This window comes from Chamaea fasciata, unplaced genomic scaffold, assembly GCF_029207755.1.
Source record: "Chamaea fasciata isolate MVZ Bird 193981 ecotype frontalis unplaced genomic scaffold, bChaFas1.0.hap1 SCAF_3, whole genome shotgun sequence".
NCBI classification, from domain to species: Eukaryota; Metazoa; Chordata; class Aves; order Passeriformes; family Sylviidae; genus Chamaea; species Chamaea fasciata.
Genome location: NW_027094088.1, coordinates 10189325 through 10212183, shown reverse-complemented (window position 1 = coordinate 10212183; position 22859 = coordinate 10189325). Strand labels below are relative to the sequence as shown.

General features: G+C 46.2%; 1 protein-coding gene across 3 annotated transcripts; it reads left to right on the top strand.

Annotated features, from left to right (window-relative positions):
- The first annotated feature begins 5415 nt into the window (after positions 1-5415).
- Positions 5416-15707, top strand: LOC136287588 (TOG array regulator of axonemal microtubules protein 2-like). Of its 3 annotated transcripts, none has more exons than XM_066180364.1 (6): positions 7631-7664; positions 9035-9123; positions 11033-11237; positions 12422-12638; positions 13728-13814; positions 14885-15707. In XM_066180364.1, the coding sequence occupies exons 2-6, from the start codon at positions 9110-9112 to the stop codon at positions 15118-15120; spliced, it is 759 nt and encodes a 252-aa protein (XP_066036461.1). In that variant the 5' UTR covers positions 7631-7664; positions 9035-9109; the 3' UTR covers positions 15121-15707. The 3 variants fall into 3 exon arrangements, with proteins under 3 accessions (XP_066036462.1, XP_066036461.1, XP_066036460.1); XM_066180363.1 differs by having other exon boundaries at positions 14882-15707; XM_066180365.1 differs by lacking the exons at positions 7631-7664; positions 9035-9123 and adding an exon at positions 5416-5435 and having other exon boundaries at positions 14882-15707.
- Positions 15708-22859: the final 7152 nt, after the last annotated feature.

The following is a 22859-nucleotide window of genomic DNA, read 5'->3' as shown; positions in this document are numbered from 1 at the left end:
CTTATAAGTCTCCAAACAAAATTTTCACAGCCACAGAGATGACAACTCAAATCATAATTAGAGCCAAAACAAGATTGCTAACTATGGAAAATCAAGATTTTGTAATTATTTATTTGCTTGTAAAAAGATAGTACCTTGATAAAGCTTTGCAAAATTCAGAAGATTTGCAAAAAGCATTGTTAAATTATTCAGGTGTTTATTCTATTCATTACCCCGGCCACAAATTATTGCAAACAAAATTAAGTTTTAGAGAAAAGCCCATGCAAAAGAAAGAGCCTTTAAGTGCTGTAATTCTCTCCACTAATAAATCAGAGAAAACATACAAATCAGTAATAGTATGGCAAAATCAAACAACCAAAACATGAGAGTCAGATGTTCAAACAATAGATAGTTCTCCTCAGATTGTTAAATTAGCTGCAGTAGTTAGTTTCAGCTCTTTTCAGAGCCTTTTAATTTAATTAAAAATTCATCTTATGTTACTAGTATTGTTAAAAAACAGAAGTTTTAAAAGATGCTGCAAATAATAACCTGTATTGTAAACTTTCATGTCTTTATACAGTTTTACAATACAAAACTAACCAATATTTTCTCTCATATCAAGGCTCATTCCTCACTTCCAAGATTCATGACAGAAAGAAATACAAGAACAGACAAACTATCAGTAGTTAGTTCGAACACTTTGCCAAACATTTTTAAGCAAGCAAAACTAAGTCATGCCTTTTTCCATCAAAATGCACAAGCACTTGTACAAATGTTTCACATCTCTAAAAGTCAGGCAAAAGCCACTATTAGTACACTTGCCCTAATTCTGAACTTGTACAACCTGCTGTTTCTACAAGAGCTGTCAACCCACAAGAGTTGAAAAGCCTCCAAGTATAACAGACAAATATCACCAAATACCCATCTTTTAGAAAATATAAAAACATTTATGTGTCGACACTTTTTCAAGTGCTGTTTTTGCCTCTGTCTCTACAAGTGGAACAGCCAGTCATGCCTATCAACATTTTCTACAAGCTTTTGTTTCATTAAGTGCACCTCAAGAAATAAAAACAGACAGTGGCCCTGCATACACAACTCAAAAATTAGCCACATTTTTAATAAATTAGGGCATTTGTCACACTTTTAGAATTCCCTCCTCTCCCACAAATCAAACAATTATTAAAAGACACATAACACTCTAAAACACAGACCAACAAAAAGAAGAAATGGCCTAAGTAATGCCTCAGATGAGGTTGAACAAATCTCTATACATTTTTAGTTTTTTAAATAGCTCTTTTGCAGAACCCAATCCACCAATTTTTAGGCACTTTTCAAATAACACACAGGCAAAACTGAAAGAAAATACTCCAGTTTTCATTAGAAACCCTGAGAAAGGACAAATTGAAGGTCTATTTAGTTTAATAACCTGGGACAAAGGGTTTGCTTGTGTTTCCACATGTCCAGGATCTGAGTGGATTCCAGCGAAGAACGTGAAGCCATATCATGCACAAGAGTGCACGGACAATTCCACAAGCAGGGGAAAGAGCATGGAGACGTGAGCTGCACAGAGAGACTACGGTTCACATCCCCTGCCCCTGACTACGGTTCACATCCCCTGACATCCCCTGCCCAAACTGCAAACCTTGGGTTTTATGTCAATGCTAAAACTGTAAAAATTGTCGGTCTCATAGAGCTCTTTTGGCAAAATCATGGTGTCCATTGTGTTAAAAAGAATCCCAAGATATCCAAATCTGCAAAATTAAGTGAAACAAGACAATCTCTCTTTGCTGTCAGTGTTGGATCTCACTAGAGATGGATTTCCTGTTCTTCCTCTACTTGCTGATTAGGTCCAACCCTGAGGAGGATATTAGTGTGCAATAGAAACACCAGAGAGGCCAGCCTGCATGCTGAGAGGCCTTTGTGGTTTGCAGAAATAGCAGTCACACCTCTGTGAGTGTTTACTGGTTATTCACAGAAGGCCAGTCTCAGGAAGGAATCATTTTTCTCCTCTTATCATTGGAGCCTTCCACCTTTTCCTTCAGATTTGCAAACTCAGTACTGTTAAGAGGAATTAAATGCAGATTAGTTCCATGAGAAATAAATACAAAGAAATTCTCTGAGTAATTCAGAAACTCCTCACCCATTAGATGTGTTGATGTTAAATGTAGAAGATCAACTAACACACTTCTGCCCTTGTAAGTAGGGCTAAGGTATGCACAGAGGTGAGAGGGGAGCTGTGCTGTCTCTGGCAGGAGGAAGGGTCCTATGCCAGCCTAGAGAGCCTGTGGTAGCTCTGTGGAAGTGGGTCAGGGTTTTCCCCTGGCTGGCTTCAAGGAGCTTCCAGCAAGAGCATTCTCCCTTTACAGCTATTTAGAAGTTTTCAAGAAATGTGTCCCATGAAATATGGAGCTTCAGATGCTTTAGGTTTGCACTGTGGCCTCTGTTATATTTTGTGCCTCCACTTTGCAGGCTTGACTGGCTACCATCTTGCCAAGAGGTTTCCCCTGGCAAGTCCCTCTATGCTCCTTCCCTCCAAGCCATTGCCTCACATCCTCCAAAACTCTCCTTCCACCAAACCAAGCGAGATATGCAGCGGAGAGCAGGAGAATGGGAAAAATGGCAGTGCTATGATGATGAGAGCAGGAGAAAACAGGGTGTAGTGGTTTGAAAGCAAAACAAATGAGAGGCTCCAAGTCAGAGATACAATTTAATAGGAAGAAAGGAAAGAAAGTAAAATAAAATAGATGCAATAATACAAAAGACCACTGACAGAGTCAGAATACAACCTGAGCAGGGTGATGGAAACAGTCCAGATGAGGTGGTCTTCCTGAAGCAGTGATCCTGTAGAAAGGTCTGGTAGCTCGGGTCCTCTGGGAATCCAGTGGGTAAGCGCCCCTCTGGTGTTCAGAGTCTCAGTTTATATCCAGGCTGGAATGCTTGGTTCCTCCCTCTGGGTGGAGCATCTCACAATGGGATGGTGAGTCATGTGCTAAGGCCTGATGGGCCCATTAACAGGAGATAGTCCAGGAGGGGGTTATCTGTGAGTCATGTGGCAAAGGTGCTGATGGGCCCATTGACAGAAGATAATCCAGAGTGGAGGAGGCAGGGAGTACTGCCTCACCTGGTTTCAACAGTTCATGAAGATGGTGATAGAATATACTTCAACCCAGGACACAGGGGCTGTGTTTTGCAGGAAAAGGACGTAAGGAAAGGAGACCAAGCTATGTCCTGTGTGGTGGATTTTCAGTTTATGTGCTGTAGGCAGAGCTCAGAGACCTTTCCCCTAACAGGAACTGAAGTTTGAACAGGTCCTGATTTGGCTCTTTAGCTCTGCCACAAATGATGGATACTAAGGAAGGCTGTGATCTCTCCCCGCTGCCTCCACCCCCCTTCCTGGCCATGGCAGGGGGACCCTGGAGCAACTTGGGCAGGCAGAGACCTTCCAGAGAGCAGCAGTGCTGAGTTTCCAAAATGGCAGTGAGCTTGAGATGATGGATGGGTGGGAGCTGGAGAGCACTGAGCATCCCAAGAGCTGAGCAGCACATGGGCTCAAAGGCTGCTGAGGAAGCGTAGGAGGGAAGGGCAGCAGCAGGAGAAATGAGGGGCTTGAGAAAAGCAGGTTTAGACATCCTGCAGAATGGCTTTGTAGGGACTTGTCTGGAGATCAGCACTGGCTGTTAGGTGCCTTAGGGGCAGGGAGACAATAGCAATCTAAACCCATTCCCATACCATGCAAAGGCCAGTGGAGGTAGTGGCACCCCAGAACATCTTGATGCCAACCATGTGGATGAGAGCTGGGAATGTAACCACCATTCCAGAGAGGTGAGCATGAGGGGAGAGGTGGCAAATGTGTGACTTGGTCCCTCCCTCACCGCCTCCCTCTGCATTCCCCATCATGGGCCAAGCTGCTCCATCAGTTTGATTTGTCTTTTCCTTCCAGGTCTCAGTTTAAAGCATGGCTAAATGTCTAGAGGCAAGAATGAGGGCAAGGCTGGAGGCTTCATCTGAGCACCATGTTTTACGCTTTCCAGACTTCTTTGATGGATTCTACGGGTGGGGATATGAAGAAGGGGTCATTGAGACCGCCTCTGATTCCCCCTCTCTGCAAGGCAGTAAATCCCCATGTTGGCAGTGCTGCAGGGTCTCTGCAAAGGTCTCTGCAGCTGGATATCCAAAAGTCCCGGGAGATGAGGTAAGCCAAGGTGTCTGCTGCTGCAGTGTGCTGTTCACCTCAGTCTTCCAGTCTTGTGAGGTTATTTTGCACAGTCAGCTCTCCCATGTATGTAGGCAAACCTCTGTGTATTCAGCATTTTGCCCACCTATGATGAGCCAGCACAGTGTCAAACCCAACACCGTATGCCCCAAGAGCAGAGGTGGCGGTGGGGAAGAGGAGGCAGGGCTTACAAGCACAGGTCCTGTGCTGGACTTGGCCATTGATTCCCTCTGTAATGTTTGTGATGTCATTTGGGAACTGTAGTGCATGGGTCTGGATCCTGCTGATCTTTGAATACTCTAATCCTTGTCTGTCAACTTCTGCAGCCACAAGCATCTGTATGGCCAAATATTGGCTACTTTAGAGGTGTTTGCAAATTCAGGTACTGCTTCTGTAAACATCAGGTGAAATTTCTCGGTGCCTGGGCCTCCACTGTGGAATGAGATCCCAGGTAAATTTTGGGGTATAGATGTATAATCTGATTGATGGTTAATATTTTGCGAAGAGGGTGAGGTGCTAGAGAAGAGGTATAGAATCGTACCGGATGGAAAGATAGTGGCTTAGAAATATGTGAGAAAATGTAGGTGTCAAGCTTCTCAAAGTGATATCCATAAAGAAGGAGTCACGGAAGTATCATTCCAATCAAAAAGCTTTGGTAGGGCTTTTAAAGTGCAATGTGAATATCCTTACCTAGCAGCTGAGTTGGAAAAAGCATTTTTCATGTGGAAACAGCAAGGAGGTATAATATCATTCTCAGGAGACAGCAGTGCTCGGATCACATGGAGCACGAGACTGTCCCCAGGGTAAGGCAGGAGCAGGCAAAGTCAAGCAAGGTGCAGAAGTACAAAAGTAGCTGCCCTCCATAGAGACTTGTGTCTCAGCTCAGCAGCTCTTGCTGCTTCAGAGAGGCTGTAGGAACCACCTGGCTCCAGAAGGAGAGACAGCAGAATTGGGGAGAGATGATGCAAGTGTAAGAATGACTGCTGTGTTTCAGCTGGAGCTTGGCGTGCTCTGTCCGACTCCAGCAAGTGAAAGCTTGAGGACAAGGACTTTGCATCTTCTTGGGTTTATGCGTTGCATTTCCTTCTTCCTCACAGTGATCATGCTATGAAGGTTTGCCTCCTTTCATGCTACACCCATTCCCTCCCTTCTCTTTCTACCTCCTCATATGTTCTTTTGTCCTCCATTTTCTCAAGGCCAAGATCCAGCAGCAGAAGCAAAGAGAAGGACTCTGAACATGCAGGTAGGTCCAGGGCACGTCTGTCCTGAAATGACCATTGGAATCTTGACGCAAAGGTGACACTTTGCAAGCTTGGTTAAAAACCATTCTTTTGAAAATTTCTTTAAATTTGTTTTGTTGAAATTTGTTTGGTTTATTGAGCCTTGATGGGCTCAGTGGACTCTCCCCAAGGACAGTTCCCTGGGAGTGTGCTGCGGTGGTGCAGTGAGAATTTCTCCAGTGGGAAGTGTTGGGTGGCAGGAGCTGGAGTGGTACCTTGGGGTCCTGGAAATGCAGTGCAGGAAAAGGAAGCATTGCTCTCCATCGTGCACATGCCTTTTATCTCCCTGCAGCCTTTCTAGTTTGACAATTAGTAGAGAAAAAGAAGGCAGTGAGCATGAAAGGAGAAATGTTCCCACTCCTTCCTCCTGCCCTTGAAGGAGAAATTCTCTTTCCTTGGGGCAGTTTGAGAGCTGAACCCTTGGAGATCAGAAGGAGATTCATGGGCATTGTCTGGTTTTGCACTGAGAGAAACAGGGAAACCTCCTCTGACAGAAAGTCCATGTGAATTTTCCAGTTAGAGAGTAGGAGACTTCCAAATGGATGCAGCCTGTGCAGGGTCTGAGCTTGTCATCCTCTGACAGCACAAGCCCAAAGGCAGCTATGGCAGGTTCAGGATGACAAATCTCTTCTTGCCCAGCTCTGTCTGCCTGTGTCAGTGTTGCAGGCTGAGGCTGCAGGAGAAGCTGCCTTCTGCCTTGTCCCCCATCCCTGCCTTGCCTGATCCATGACAAGTAGAATTGTGCCAGACAAAATGCGGTCTCCGGTGCATGTGTGTCAACCAATGGTTTCAAGCTGAAAGCCTCAATGAAAGCCTGTTGTTGTTTTTCCTCTGCCATCTCTGGGTGTGTAATGACCAGATGCCCTGATCCCTTTGCTTAGGGTTAGTTCTGCCAAATCCTGGGTCCAGCTCCTTTGGAATGACTCCTTAATTGCTGATATGCAGCTGGAATGTTGAATGCAGCTAGGGAGAAGTCTTTCTCAGTCAATAAGGTGACATTTTTGCTGGATTAATTCTGGACTAGAAATGACAAATCTCATAAACCTTACCTGTTGTGCTTTTATTACTGACCAGAACATTTTACAGGGTGGAAGAATGCAGTTTTAAGACAAGTATTCCTCTCATACTGCTTGGTTTCCATATGACTAACCCTTTGTGAAGCCATCTAGACTATTGGTTCTCTTAGGCCTAAAAGCTGTGTTGGAGAGTATTTCAGAATGGCCTCTATTATTTCCATTAAGAAAATCTTGAATTTTGTGGAACTGCCAAGATCAGAAATGTCTTGAGGCAGGTCATATTTATGTTGGATTTGAGTGTATCTGGAGAAAAGAAACCAGGGAATAAACCCCTGGAACTGGAAAGCAGAGCAAAAGTGGAACATTTGAATGACCGCTTCATTCCCTTCAAATACAGGCTAGCAGAATTCTGGGAACATCTAATGCGGAAAGCAAAGCTTCTTTTGCATCTAACACATTGTGCCATTGTTTGTGTCCCAACACTTCCTTTGTTGTAAAGAGAAATATAAACATTCCCAAAAGTGCAAAACCAGACCTAGAACTGAGTGGGAGATACAGTAAGAAAGGCCTTGAAAACTACTTTTGGAAACAATTACTTCTAGTCAGTGTCAAATTCTAGTGACCACCGTGAGTTTCGATGCGTTTGGAAGGAAAGACATCCTGGAGTAGTGGGGAGGCAACAGGCAACACCTAAAGCAGTACAACCCTTCTCTCCTGGCTTGCCAGCTCCATATTGTTCAGAGAAATTCAAGTGATGCTAGTTTCATGAAAATAAAAAGCCAACCAATCTTTTCAGTAATTAAAATACACTTTGAATTCCTCACCCATTAGATGGGTTGATTGTAAAGGTGTGAGTTCAATTAACTCACTTCTTCTCTTGTGCCTGACCTACAGCATCTTCTGAGACTATAACAAACACCGAGAGGAAGAAAGCAAAGAGCTCTTGGTGTAGGATAGGACCTGGGATGCCTCTGTTCCCAAGGAAACCAGCTGACCTGTTCGGCTTGAAGATTTGTGTGGAGAACCCCGGCCTTGGGAATCGAGGTCTCAGCTCCCGGCCTGCTCAGGGGGCCTTGGCCCAGGAGCCCCGGCAGAGGCAGCTGAGCAGCGCTGCCCCCAGGGGCATTGCCGAGGAGGACAAGGTGAAGGCCGAGCAGGGCTCAGCCTCACACAGAGGTGAGGAGGGAGCTGGGCCGCTCTGTGGCAGGAGGAAGGGTCTTGTGCCAGCCTAGAGAGCCTGTGCACATTCCCAGGGAACAGTTCTGCCCTGCATGTGCCCCCTGCAATGAGCTGTGCTGCTCCCAGTGCCCCGTGTAGCTGTAGGGCTGCTCGGCCATGGGGCAGGGAGAGGAGTAGGAGGGTGCATGTGCAGCTGAGCCATTCCGGGAGAGCACAGGGCTCTGGGCTCCCTGCTCGACCAGGACAGCCCAGAGGCCAGGGTGTTCCAGCAGTAGTAGCTCTGTGGAATTGGGTCAGGGTGTCCCTCTGGCCTGCCTCAAGTGGCTTCCAGCAGGAGCATGTTTCCCTGTGCATCTATTTAGAAGTTTCCAGGAAGTATGTCCCATGAAATAGGGAGCTTCAGATGCTTAGGTTTCCATTGCAGCCTGCAGTTACATTTTGTGTGTCCATTTTGCAAGCCTGACTGACTGCAGTGGTTTCAAGGAGGTGACCCTGGGGTCAGCACTTTCCCTGCTAACTTCCCAGATGCTCTTATCTTCCAAGGCCTTGCCTTCCATCCAGAATTGCCCTCCTTCCTCAAAGCCCATATCTGACTCTCCTTTATTATTGAGCTGACCATTCTGCAGGGAGAAACAATCCTGATTTAAGACATTGGTTTTTTTCTACTTCGCTGTTACTTGATTTTATCCTCTGTTAATCTATTGTATAGATTATATAGTTCTCTGAATTTTTATAGTTCTGTTGGGGAGTATTTCAGAATGTTCTCCTTGCATTAAGAAAATCAGCCTTTAGCCCAGCCTGGCCCTAAAGTGGCCCAATCTCACACAGTTCAGAATGAAAATCCTTGGGGAAGACGGAGTATCTAGTGTCAAGAACACAGTTCATGTTTAAGTAACACTCCTGCAATCCCAAGGTTTTCTTTTAACGTCCTCTAAACTATTCCAACAAAGAGAAGAAAGTGTTGATCTAAATGCATACAGGTATTAGAACCCTGGACTCCTTTTAGGAACAGAGAAGAAGACATTTACTAAAATCATTGTAAGGACAGATAAGAACCTGTGTCATGAGCAATCTCCATCTCTGCCCTTTTCTATCAAACACAGAGGGTCTCCAGCATCCAGGGGCTGAGGCCTTCATCATGCAGCAGGTTTCAGTCTGCTGGACAACAGAATAATGTCATGTCTGCTGCCAGTAGCCCATCCATTGGGAGAGGGTCTAGCATATGTACCTTGCTGGTCTCATACACAATCTCTGTGTCTCATGAGAGCTCTGCAATCTGGAACCTGTCTTGCCTGGTACCCAGCATGGCATTTCTGGGCACTTGAAGTCTGCCAGAGATTTACAGGAACCTCTGTTTCCATTACCAGATCTCCCACTGAGCCAGGCCAAGGAGATGGGTCATCCCACCAGTGCTGGTCTTACCAGTGACAAAGAGCTGAGGTATGCCGTTGGAAAGGTAAGGGATAAGGACAGGGATGAGCTGACTTCCTTTCCAGTGGCTGTTAAGTGCTTGGCCCAAAATCATAGTCTTCCACTCCTGGAGGATGGGGATTCTCTTGGGAGTATATTTGACAGCTACAGAGCAATTGGTTGGTTGTTTCCTGTGGTGTCAAGGTCACTGGTTTGGAGATGGTGCTAAGCTGTGCAAAGGCTGTTTTAGAGAAGTTCTGAATGGCAGAGCAAACTACACACCAGTGAACATGGGCAGAGTGAACCCTTGGAAGCAGAGAAACAAAGATTCTAATGGTGTGTGCAAGCAAGGCTGCAAAAAAAAATGGGAGACTTTGATTTTTTTTCCTGGTTACCTTCCGGGCTGTATCTCACAGCCCTCTCATTGTCAAATTTTCTGCTCATTAGCATCAATGTTTCTGCAACTTATTTTCACATGACTCCTCCACTTGGTCTCCTGGTCTCAGAGATCAAGTCCTTCAGAGTCCTTCCGAGCTGGGTCCTTCAGAAGCCAGGAAGTGAGAAACAGCTGCAGTTCCTGGCCATGAGTGTTAAGCAACAGCTAATTGCCCCTCCTTGCTGTGTATTGCACATGGTTTTCATTCTACTCTCCCCAGAGTTTGTTCAGAAAGCAGCCACTCAGACCCTGGGGATCATGGTGGCAAATGTGACTCTCACCTGAGCAGTGTCTGCTCTCATGGACAGTGCACTGCGGTAGGTTCTCCTTCTATTAGTAATATTCTTCACCTTCTAGTGAGAGACTGGGGGAAGGGATGAGAGAAAGAATGGGAATGGTGGGAGGGAAGGGTCCTGTGTCCTGCATCTTCTGTGAACTCAATGACTTTCTACTCAAATAAACTTCACTTCTTTCCTCTTGTCACTGATTTCTGCACTCCTGCAGAGTATTAGTTCAAAGAATCCCAGAACTGTAGAATATGGGGGGGTTGGAAGGGGTCTATATGGATCATCAAGTTTAGCTCTTGGCCTTGAACAGACCAATCCCAAGGAGACAGTAGCAAGATTGAGTAGTAAGTAGCAAGTCAGTTCCTGAGCCGTTTTGATGAACAGGTGTCTCAATGTAGAGTTTTTGTCTTGATATTCCTGTCCTTCACACTGTTTGCTTGATGGACAGCATGTTTGGTTTATTTCCCCCTGTGCTGCAATCAGCATTTAAGACAAGAATTTGGTGCGTGCTGTCTCTTCATGCCAGTGGCAGAGCTACTTGTACCTGGCCTCCTCTGACAACAGAGGGGTTTTATTTAGTTCTGTCATGCTCAGCAGTGGCAGGACAGTGCCCACATGCCTCAGTAGCATAGCTAGGATCTTCCTGTGCTTATGGAAGAGACAGGCTGATCCAGGAGGATTGTTCCCAGCGGGGTTGTTCAGCTGTGGATCTGATCCCTAGGGAAGCAAATGTAATGTGGGCATAGTGCTGGGATGTCTGGCTTCTGTTTTTATCTGTGTTACTGATTTTCTGGATCCTTCAGATATGCCCCTGTTCATCTGTTCAGATGCATCTGAGCTACTTTTCCAGATTGTCATGCCCGGTGTAGAGACACTTCTCCAGAGTGATGAGTTTCCTTATTAGAAGACACACACCTCCCATATGAGGAGGCATTTAAACGTGGAAGTAGTGTCTCTCTTTGCCCACAAAGTAATGCGACCTGTGTGCCTGGGAAGCCATCTGAAGATCGATCGGATGCATCTCATCCTTGGTTTTCCTGAGTGAGCAGTGGAGAGAATGTTACTTGCAGATTGTGTCCTGTAATGATTGTCCTGAGGTCCACATTGTTTTTCAGAGCCTCACGATTTTCTAGCTTGAAATCACAGCATTCAGAAAGCTCCTCCAGAAGTTTTGCTGACAATTATCTGAAGAAATTATCAGCACCAAGTCCTAATTTGGTTTTATTTTCCAGGGTGAAGTCTACCTCTGATGGATGCCTCCTGGAGCGTGCAAAAGCCCAGGTCACGTTACGTCCGGCTGTGGAAGAAACAGAGCTGCCCCAGAAGCTTTACAATCTCCTGGAAGGCAAGGGGTTCCAGGCATGGATGGAAGGAGTGGCACTCCTTCTAGACCTGTGCAAAAGCAGCCCCCAGCTCATCTCCACTAACATTGTCCAAGTATGTAGGGTATCTTCACTGCTCCCTTCCTTTAGCTCCTTTCCCAAGCCTGTAGCAGTGAAGTTAATTCAGTGAGTCTTGGCACTACATCCTGGCTGTTTGGGACAGGCTGGGCCCTCTTACGCAGACAAATTTAATTCAGGTCCAGGCTTCAGGACAGGTTATTTCAGTCCAGCTGTATTTGCCTGGCAGGTGCCTATTGATGCTGTTCATCAGATGGTGTCAGAATTTTCTGCTGCTATAACTTCTGCTGTCTCCTACTCTTAGATGGGCTAAGTGAAGGGAATCCAGCCACTGAAAGCACGGCAATTATCCTGTAGATAAAAAATGGTTTTGCATGGGGAAACAAAAGTATCAGGCTGGGTTGTTTTCAAGTCAGTTTTTTTAAGGGATGCTTCTGTAAACCCCATCTTGTCTTGCACAGCACAGCTCTGGCTACTCCTTTCCATCCTCATCCCTATTCCTCTTGGTAAAAAACAGTGCTTCCCCTTCTTGGTTTGTTTTTCTCTTTTTTTCTTTGGAAAAGGAAGAAAGTGACTAAGACAGATCTCTGCCTTCTCCTCCCAGTAGCTGCTTTTTCCCTTTCTCCAGAAAATGGTGCCTAATAATGTGGCTGTCAAGGGACTGAACCTGCTCTAATGGGAGCTGTACAGCACATGAAATTTTAGATGTCTACCTGTTAGTTAGACAAATGGTCTGCATCCTGGAAGAGTTGATCAGAGCCCTGCACTCTTCAGATACAAGTTCTGAGACAGACCAAATAAACCTTAGATCTCCTTCAGCCATAGTTTTGGCAAAATCCTAATTGCCCTCAGTACTTGAGGCAAGTGTCTAGAAAACCGGGCATTGTTAAAATCTGCCTCTGTATTTCTACAGAACAGATACTATTTTGCATTAATAAGTGGGATTAATTTAATGACCTATAGGTGGAAAGAAACACCATAGGAACTCTTCTGTCCCCAACCAAACCTCTTAAAGAAAAATAAAAATCTTTCAAGCAGCGTGAGGTTGTGCAACCATTCCAGTGAGTGGCCTACAGGAAAACAGAAAAATTGTGCAAGCAAGTGCTGACCCAACAGAAAGGATCACTTTCATCTTTTAGAGTGCTGAGGGCTCATTTCTACATTTCCTCTTCAAACAAAGACATTTTAATGCAGCTTTCATGTTGCTTGTTCTCTTCACAGAGTTTTGATTATTTTGTACTGAGAATTTCTGACAGCCACAAGAAAGTGAGGCAGAAGGCGCTGGACGTGCTGGCAGAAATCATAGGCGTCCTGGAAGATGCCCTGAACCCAGTGGTCATTGGTTTGGTGGAAGGAATAACAAACAACCCAAACTCAAAGGATCCCAGGGTTCACGCCACAGCTGTGAAAGCCCTGGAAGAATCCATTGCTCATTTAGGTAAGGCTGACCCCTGACATGGACTCTCTCTCCTCAACTGCGTCTCTGCCTCTCTGACATAAGAGAACACTGAGTGCCTTGACAGCTGTTGCTGTCTGTGCAATGCTTCAGCTGACATCCACCAGAAGCTGTGGAGGTGCAGTCCTTACACACCAACACCCCAACGGGCTTCAGTGTGCATCAGCATTTCCCAAAAGTCTCAGGAGCCTTTGGTCTGTGCTGCTTGTCTGAAGAGGAAGTCCTGGACAACAGCTTTGCTAGAATTCAGAGGCAAAGGGGGTTTTGGAGTTTGCTTGGGCCCCATTTGACTTCCCAAATGAATAGCTTTGCTGTTGGTGTGAAGGGACACTGGCCCATCAGAGCCTCTGCAGGGCAGCCTCCTGGCGGTCTCTGCATTATAGGCATTAGCTGCCTATTTTCCACCTTTTTTCTTTGTTTTCTTTTTTCTAAGGGGATCTTAGGATTCACCAAGTTAATTTCTTTATAACAAACAGGTATAAATCCAGCAGTCAGTGATGCCTTACTCCACATGTTGTTTTGCATGGGGCAAGGTGGCTATAGGCAAACACCTACCTAGGCAAGGGCTGCTGTAAATTCCTTTGCCATGCAGATTTATGTCGGCTCTGAAAATGCTGCACTGGGGAAATATGCCTGAAGAATGCAGCGTTGAAGAAGCAGGTCTTCAAGGGGAGTTTCTGCTTTCTCCACCTCAGGTGCTCTGTGAGCACATGAGCTGCCTGACTCAGTGCCTTCCTGTGTCCCAAGTGTGGGCTTCTTCCTGTTTGCTCTGGGATGCAAAACCTCGTCACTGATTAGGTGTGACTGAACTCTTGAGGTCGCTGATGTGAACTGTTTAACATAGCTCCAGGTACAGCAGACAGTTTTGGATCTAGTAATGTGAAAGGAGAGCTTTTCTTTTGGAATTTAAAACCCTCCCAAGCAGGCTGGAAGGAAAGAAGAAAAGGATTCAAAAATCAGCAGACATTTACTTTCTTTTATGAAATGGGATCGCTTTTGCCCTTCCCCTTCCCACTGTCCCTTCTCCTGTGAGCTCAGAAGAGTGAGCAGAAAGGTGTGTTTCTCTTGTAGGTATAGTATCACTGATGAAAGAGTTCAGCTACCAATGGAGTAAACTGAGTGGCCAAGCTCTGCTGGATGTCACGGAGCGTATCACAGGTACGGCCTCCCCTTCTAAGCCAAGAAGTTTTCCGAGGGAGTATTTACAGGGAATGCCTGTGAACAGACAGTGGAGTAGCTCCTCCAAATCAGGATGTGCTGAGCTTGTCCCTTGTGCCCAATACCCTTGGCAGGTGTATTTGGCGGGTTTTCCCTGGCTGCTACAGAGGTGTGCAGCATCTGAGATGGGGGCAGCACTTAAGCTCAGGGCTGAGCTCTCACTGGGCCATCTGAGAACCCACCTCCAGGAAAGGGAGGGGTTAAAAATACCCTAGCTGGCTCCACTCTTGGAAGCTCAGGGCCAGCTGTGATCCTTTAGGGAAAATGGTGGCAAACGCTCTTTCAGGGGATCGGTTTGTTTTGTCCTCACACAATTCCTGTTTTGCTCTTGGAAAGTTTTGAGCCTGAACCCTGCAGAGCCTGGGGGTCAGAGCTTAGGTCAAAACTCAACACTCATATAAGAGGCAGGGATTAGTGCAAGGCAGCCTTTGGGGCAGAGAGGCGGAAGCAGAGTGCTGAGGCTCCCTGCCTGTGCTGTCAACATGGCGTTGGACTGAGCATCTTGGGTGGGCTGGAGTTTAAAAGTGCGCTCTGCTACTGCCACTGCCCTTTGCTGTGTGCCACTGAGCAAAGGCAAGAGCCAGCTTACACTTTTGGCTCTTGACATCAAAGGTCACAAAAATGGAATCATCCTTTTTATTAGAAATCTCTCCATTGCCTCTCTACAGTGCATTTCAAAATCTTCAGTGTGAGTTTAGACCATTTCTAAATGGAAGAAAGCAGCAATTTGACATTTCATTCACTGTTCGTATAGAACGAGATTGTGAAATAATTTATGAATGGTAGAAAATCTGCCACAGGTGCAAGGCTCTGTTTTGAGAAATTAGTCCTGAGGGGTTGGTGGTTCTGTTTTGGTGAGGATCTGCTTCTTTGCCCATTTCTGGATCATGGGGCTGTGTGTGCTATTCTGCTGATCTTAGCCAGAGAGGCTTCCAAGATGCAAAACTACAGGTAGATCCTCGTTTGCGTGAAGGTGGGTGGTGAAGAAGCTTGTGTCTCTCTCCCAGCAGTGCTTGTGCAATGGGTTTATCCCAGGAGCCCTGAAGTCGTCCAGCACTACGCCCTGCCCATGCTCTGGTCCTTCCTGGGGAACAAGGTGCTGCCTGTCCGGAGCGCCAATGTCCGCGCTGTGGTCACCAAGCTTGCCTCTGCCCTCTACAAGGTGATGGGCACCAAGCTGAAGACACGCGCTGCCGGCCAGCCTCCACATGTGTGGGCAAACCTCTCCAACATTTTGGGCTGGTGAAGGCTGGATGTTCTCCAGAAAGCAGACAAAGTGCTGAGATGGACACCTCTGGATGTGACTTTTGAGCTGTGCCATAAATGACAAAACGCTAAGGAGGGGTGTGCATCCGCCCCCGCTGCCTCCCGTCCAGAAGAGCTCTCTTTCCTCCTAGCTCAGGAAGAAGCTGCCGCCTGTCCACGGAGTCATTGAACAATAGGATTGATGCATTAGGCTTTATACTTACAGGTGTACATACATTCTGATATTTAGCTGTAGGTTTCTTAAATGTTTTTTGGTTGTATCATTTAAATTTGAATGATATGTTTTAATTCAAGAGTTTTTTTTCATGATTCTTTTTAATTTAAAATAAACTGAGATTTTAAAAAGGAAGCAGAGAATGCGTGACCAGGACCTGCTAGCTTTGAGATTATCAGGGTGCAGCTCACTTGATGTGCCTCTGTCACACCTCATCCTTTCCTCGCCGGGGTTCTTGTTTTCCTTTTGCACCAAGTTATCTTTATGTCCCGTTTGCCTCCAAGAAAAGCTTGAGTTTGCTTATTTGTGTGTGGAATAAATACGAGAGTAATAAAATGGACAATTAAACCGGTCACTTTGGAGGAGATGCTCATGCTTTCACGTTGTCAGCCCCATACCTCATGCTCCCAAGGCTTGTTACTCATCATGAAACGTTTTCATAGAAAAAACTCAGATCCCATGTTACACCTGCATGAAATTGCTTTAGATCATCAAGAATTTTGCTGGCAGGTCTGGGACAAAAGTCTTCCGTCACTCACTTGCAGTTGTTCTGGATTTCTGCAGCCCTGTGCAAAAAGCTGCTGTAGGCAGAGTGTTTGGAGTTGATTTTATGGCTTTTATGAAAGATGTGTAGAACAGTATGCAGGGCTGTCCTAGCGGAAAACTGTCCAAGCCCGGGGACATCGTTCTGGCAGAAGCGGAGTGGCCCCACTCCCAGCCCAAGAGTCTGTGAGCTGAGCCATGCCGGGGAGAAAAGACACCGAGGAGCTCCAGCCCAGCTGCTGCACCTGCTGTGACCGTTCTGCGGAGCACTGCCCTTGGGAGAAAGTCCATGGCGGATGAGCCACCGAGCTTTCATGTGCTGCTAGAACTACCCTGTGATAACTCCTGTTTTTCCTGAGGGAGAACTTGGCACCATCTTGAAACAGGTGTCATGAAGGGATTTTCCTCCGGCCTTTTGCGTCATTGCTCCAGCGTGGGGACAGTGAGATCTGAGAGTTTGATATCTAGAAGTTACTGACTGTTTTCCCCTTGCCTTGTGGGCATTCTCTTTGTTAACAAACCATTGGGTTTTTTCCACTTGCATCTATTAGTATTCATTTCCTATTACTGGCATGGGACTGTTGGGAGACTTTAGAGGAGACAACTTGTTCCAGGGTGTCCTGTTTTAAGTTTTCTCCAACTGTGTGAGACAGATGGCTGCACATAGGAGCATCCCCAAGGCTGCTGAGAGGAAGGCACAGAGGAAGACCAACCTAGTAATTCTGAGGGAAATTCCTACACATCAAACCAACCTGAGTCATCAAACAGCTGACCTGATGTTTTGAGACTTGGGCCAAAGAGGAAAGCTTTCAGTGTGTTTGGTCAAGGCCGGGTTCTGCTCAAGGCAAAGGTGTGTCAGGGCATTTGGCTCCTTCTCTCCTCCTTGTGTCCGGCATGCACAGGAGCCCACAGCTCCTGCAGAAACCATCACAGCACTGAGTGGGAGCAACTTGTGTCCAGGCCTCACACAGGGCTGTAGTGTCCAGCACTGCACCTCATTGCAATGTTCCAGCCCTCTTAGTAGGAGCTAAGGAGGTTTGGCCTTCAGATCAGCTCCTTTCCTGCTCTTGATTTGCTGCCCTGGGTAAAGCTGCTGCTTGTGGCAACACTTGTTTCACAGCTGACAGCCCTGCTCTGCTGGTGTGCAGCCATTGCAGGAGCTTTTGCTAGGGACATGGAACCTTTCAGATTGTCCTAAGGAAAGTTGAGGACAGAACTGGCCAAAAGAGCATTGCCTGGGTGATGCTTTTGACGTTAAACCCTTTCTCTGTGCTCCTTGCCTTGCACGACAGATATTTGAGGAAGCAGGTTGGCTGCTCCAGAAATTCCTCAAATCAGTCAGTTTGCCAGTAAGAGAACACAGATTTGGGATGTGTAACCTTACTTGTATTCACTGTGCAGAAAAACAGAGGAGCACTGCTTGTGAGCTGTGTGTGTAACATAAGTGAACTTGCTACCAAGAACCTAGGGAAGTGGGGAGAGATGGAATGAGTAGCACAAGGCTCTGCACTGTGATGAAATTCACAGGCCTGAGGAAACAGCCCACTTCCACTGGGCCAGGCTTTTTAGCCTAGATCAAAACTTCATGCTTCACATTGTGGTGGTGAACCCCCCCTGGCCTTGTCAGGCCACACTGTGATCTGAGAAACGCTTGCTAGGCCTCGGCCTTGCTGAACAGCCCCTGGGCTCAGCTCCTCTTGAGCTTGTCAGAAACACTGAGTGTTCCAGGAACTTGTGCTGCTCCTGGGGTTTTCTGTGAACTGCCTTGGAAATGACTTTTCCTGCCTGAATGGCATAACATCCTTCTTCTCACACTGCCAAAGACAGGGTGCTGACCCAAAGTGCAGCCATGATGAAGCATTTCATGCCTGAGGCCCACTCTCTTGTGGCCCATAAACAGCAGTCCAGAAGGAGGCCCTTGGAGCTCTCCTGGACCACAGCGGCTGCCAGCAGCAACCTCCCTCTGAGTGGGGCCCCTCAGGGTCAGCGAGCTCTCCAGTTTGCTGTACTTGCAACTGATCAGCGACCATCAACTGATCCTGGGCTGATACCCCCACTTCTGGAGGCTCCAGTTTAACTACTGTTAAGCTTGAGCGTTGTTCAGCTTTTAGGCCGTATTCCTTTTTATCCTTGTCCTTTCTGTCCCTTTGACAAAGGCACCTAAATACAAACGTACGCATACACACACACACACATATAGATAGTTCTCCATTCATTTCTTGTTTGATTGACTGTATTTTGTTTGTTGCTTTTCTTTCCTTGTTGTGCCTTAAACGATTAGTAAGCAATAGTGGGATTGTTGCTAACAAATTTTGCAGAGCTGTTGCTTAAAATTGAATCTGATTTTTCCTAATAACATGGCCAGTGAATTTTAAAGCAGTCGCAAACTCTTGTTCATGACAAGCCTTTGGGAGCATGATGTACAGGGTTTGCATTAAAAAGCAGGAGAGTCATTCTAAAGTGACGAGTTGAACTACCCATTTTATTACTCTTCTATTTATTTCACTCTAAGAAGACAATCCAAATTTTCTTGGAGGCAGAATGTGTGTGGGATGCACTATGGTATTATTCCAGAGCTCTGGGCTGAATGGCACCCAGGCTGGAGTATAGACAGATTTGAGGAGAACTTGTCACTTGATGTTGGCCTCACAGTCCACTCATCCTTCTGCAAACAAGTTGCAAAGAACCCTGCTGGACTGCTGGCTGGATAAATATACATACAGATGACTATTCCAAAGCAGTGCATCTTTCCCCACCTTTCTTACCTATGAAATTGTGATTGAAGACACCTCTGAGCCAGATCTGTGTGAGATTACAAAGGAGCAAAGCTCTGGCATTTGGGCACACTTCTCTTTGTTTCTTTGCTCAGGACTTTTGTGAGCACAGCACACAGCTAGGTAGAAAACTTGACTATACTGGATGTTTTGGGTTTGTTGTCCCCCAAACATGACAGTAGGTGGCCCCATTGTAATTCTATATTGCGAACAGCAGCATAAATGACACAAAGAAAACAGGGCAAACGAGGAAGAGGAGAGGCCCAGCGAGGAAAAGATGCGGTGAGACTCTGGCAGATCGAGTGAACTGCACTCCCATAACCTCAGCGCATTTCCTCTAGGCTAGCAGGTCCTGGTCTCTCATTCTGTGCTTGGGTTTTTTTTTTTAATTTAGTTTATGTAAAATTTTAAAACATCATTTAAAAACTGTATACAATTAAAAATATATCATCAAATTTTAAAAGATACTATAGAAACACATTTTTTCAAACCTACAGCTAAATATCAGAACACATGTACATCTGTAACTATTAAGACTAATGCATAAATCCATTTCTTCTATCATTCCATGGACAGGCAGCAGCTTTTTCCTGAGGTAGGAGGAAAGAGAACCTTTCTGCATGGGAGGGGTTTGCGGGTAAGGGCACATAGATAGTATGTAGAGAAATCTTCTTGGTAAGAGTGGAGCCAGTCAGGTCTGCAAAGTGGAGACACAAAATGTAACAGGCCACAGTGCAAACTTAAAGCATTGGAAGCTCCCTATTTCATGAGACAGACTTCCTGGAAATTTCTAAATAGATGCCCAGGGAAACATGCTCCTGTTGGAAGCCTCTTGAAGCTGGGCAGGGGACCCCCTGACCCGCTTCCACAGATGTACCACTGGAACACCCTGGCCTCCAGGCTGCCCTGGCCGAGCAGGGAGCCCAGAGCCCTGTGCTCTCCCGGAATGGCTCAGCTGCACATGCACCCTCCTACTCCTCTCCCTGCCCCATGGCCGAGCAGCCCTACACCTACACGGGGCACTGGGAGCAGCACAGCTCATTGCAGGGAGCACATGCAGGGCAGAACTGTTCCCTGGGAATGTGCACAGGCTCTCTAGGCTGGCACAAGACCCTTCCTCCTGCCACAGAGCGGCCCAGCTCCCCCCTCACCTCTGTGTGAGGCTGAGCCCTGCTCGGCCTTCACCTTGTCTTCTATCAGAAGTTGCTTCAGGCCCCCCATGTCATGACTAGGAAGGGCAGTGGAGACAGTGGAGGCAGATGCAGACCCTTCTGTTATACTTCGTCATTTTTGGCACAGCTAAAAAGTTAATTCAGAAGGTGTCCTGTGAGAAATGGATTTGCAGAGGATTCTTAAAGCTTGCCTGAAATCTCACACAATCTTGCACATATGTATGCAAACTCTGAGATAAGGTGTGCTGACTTAGAAAGGCTGTGGAATAGAGAAGACATTGACAGAGAAATTGAACTGGAAACATGTTTCAATCGATGGCCTTGCAAACAGACCAGATAGTTTGGAGAATCAGAACTGTGAAAGATGCACATGGGGTAAAATAATAGGTGATTGGTATTAGAAGCATTAGCAGCATTGTGTGGCAGCACCCCCTCATCACCAAATACCTTCCACTGCTTGAAAGCGCTGTCTAATTTTCAAGGCCAGGCTGATAATTTTAAATTTCTAGATAGTATTTCCCCCCGCTGAAGTACAGTGTTTTCATTTTGGGTGATGGTGGTCAGGAGCAATCAGACCAAAAGCCTTGAATCCCAAGGGTCTGAGTGTGTGCAAAGTCGGGGGATTCCAGAGGCAAAGAAATATTCTGCTGTGCAGAGCTAAAAAATATCCCTGCAGCATTATAACAGCAGTGGAAGGGTTAAATTCAAATAAGAATATGCTGTGCTGGAGGATGTGTAGTGGTGCTGCCCGAAGCCCATTGAAGAGGCAGAGTAAAGAAGGGCTGGGGGTGTTCCACCCTTCTCCAAAATGTGCTTGAACACTCAGTGCTCAAATTCAAAGTAATCTTGTAAATTCAGTCATAGAGGCTAAAAATCAGAATCTGGAAATTTTATGAATATTTTATTTTTTTCCTGAGCTGGTTAATGCTTACCCAGTCTAGGGAAGAGAAACATACCAAACTACTGGACTTAATATTTGCAAATAGCCTGGTTTAGGAATTTTGGCCTAGGTACAAGCATCAAATTATGACAAGATGAAAAGTGAAACAAGTGCTTTCTTTTGGGCCAACAAGCTGCCAGCTTAGAGACATATTTCCATTACCTAGGTACCTGCAGGCAGGTGGATTTGGGTGGGATGTTGGTACTGACTGTATCCTCATTTCTTTATGTATCATACATCTGTAGCAGGTATGTGTGAGTAATCCTTCAGGAGAGCTTTGTCTGCATCTTTGATTGCTGTGAGGCGAGTGTGGTGCCTCTCCAGCTTTTCTTTACACTTGTATGCAAGCAGCCTTTGTGCAAAGCACAAAATGAAGCTTCAAAGGATTGTCACCGTGGCCTCTAAGGTTCTGTCATCCCAGAGAATGCGGGTAACGAGTTTTTAAAACCAGTAAGGAAACGTATTCCTGCAAAATGGTTACTTGTTGGAACTGGGTAGCTTTCAGCCTGGTATGGTTGGTTGTCCATGAATTTTCAGTGCTTTATTGGAGATATTCACTGTATAATTCAGATCTTTCCTCTTCAGCGTACCAGAGCAGAGGCAGAAATCTCGTGACCCCATTAAAGTTTCATGGTACTATTTTGATACTTGCCATTTGGTTTTTAGTACAAAATCACAGTCCTTGTGGGGAGTTCTTGGTGTGTTGATTCATGTTCCTCGGCCTACCTACCTCTGCCAGCTTGTAGAGTTCTCCTGAAACAAAACAGCTCTAAATTTTGGGGGGCAGTCTCTGGACTGACCCTGGGTTGCAAAATGGTCTGAAACCAGTTTTATTTTGAGGAGAGAAAGCAGCAAATGCAAATCTGTTTTAATCACTCCAAAAATCAATCCATACCTAATTAGTGTGTGCAGAAACAGCTTTCCTGAAAACACCATTATGTGCAGTGCTCTGGTTCCTGCTGCCTTCCCCCAGGCAGTGCCCTTAAACTGGGCAGAAATGAAATCTTTCTCCCTTGAAGGTGACTTTTTTTTACAAACATTTGCTGCTGGCTGAGTTGGCTTTGATGCAGGTGTCACCACTGCTGAGCTGGGTGTGATATTTGGGCACCGAAGCCAGTGCTGGCAGCAACTACACAAAAACCTCACTAATGCAGGCGATGGAGGCAGCACCAGCATGCTCTGTGTAGGCTGCTCCCTTCTTTTGGTGGGATTTCCAGGTTTTGGGCATTTGGCATCATAAGAGCTGGTGCTGACGGCAGAGCTCCTGGCAAGGATGTGCAACAGCTCTGGAGCTGCCGATGGCAAACTGGAAATGTTTCCCCCATGACTGTGGGTGCCAGGGGAACAGCTCCTGTCCAGGACAGCCACGTATTTAATGGCTCTTGGGAGGCTTTGCTGTGAATGTGTGCAGTTAAATCTCAGCCTGGTTTGGGCTTTAATATTCCCAGCATCCTGCTGTAATAGGGGACAGGACCCAAGCTTCAAGCTGTGTTTATGCTGTAGTGCATTTGCACAAGTGTGCGAAGGTCCCCAGTTATTCCTGATGCTGGATTAGCTTTGTGGAGTTGTGGTTTCCCCTTTGCATGGTCTGCCAGAACCCTGATGCTCTCCTGGGAGGTGGTGGTCAGTGCAGAGGCCTTTGCTGTTCAAATGAAGCTGGGATAACTTCCTGCATGTACATCACTTTGCATTTATCCCCTTTGATTTTATTTGCCATTTCCTGCTCAATATTCAGAGCAGTGTAAGGGCTCTGTTTTCCAGAGGATGCTCCTCTTTACCTGAACAACTGGATATCATTAGCAAAATGTTCTGTTCCCCTTCTTTTATCCACTCCTTACTCCAGAGCAGGCCTGCAGGTCCTTTGATACGTTGCCTGTAAGAGCAGCTCTGGCACAGTGCTGTTGTGGCAGATTCCTCCTCCAGGCATGCAATAGAAAGTTTCACTTCATTTTGTTTTGCCATGGCATTTTTGGTTTTTTTGCTGGTCTCCCTAATGTGGGTGATCCCCCTTGGCCCCATCAGCCTCCTGGGATGTTGCTTTTTGCCGTGATTGGGAGAGTTTGGTTTGCTAGTGCA

Coding starts and splice junctions, on each gene's coding strand:
- LOC136287588 (XM_066180363.1), top strand. Junction 11,238..12,421: donor TCTCCACTAACATTGTCCAA/GTATGTAGGGTA, acceptor TTCTCTTCACAG/AGTTTTGATTATTTTGTACT. Junction 12,639..13,727: donor AGAATCCATTGCTCATTTAG/GTAAGGCTGACC, acceptor TTTCTCTTGTAG/GTATAGTATCACTGATGAAA.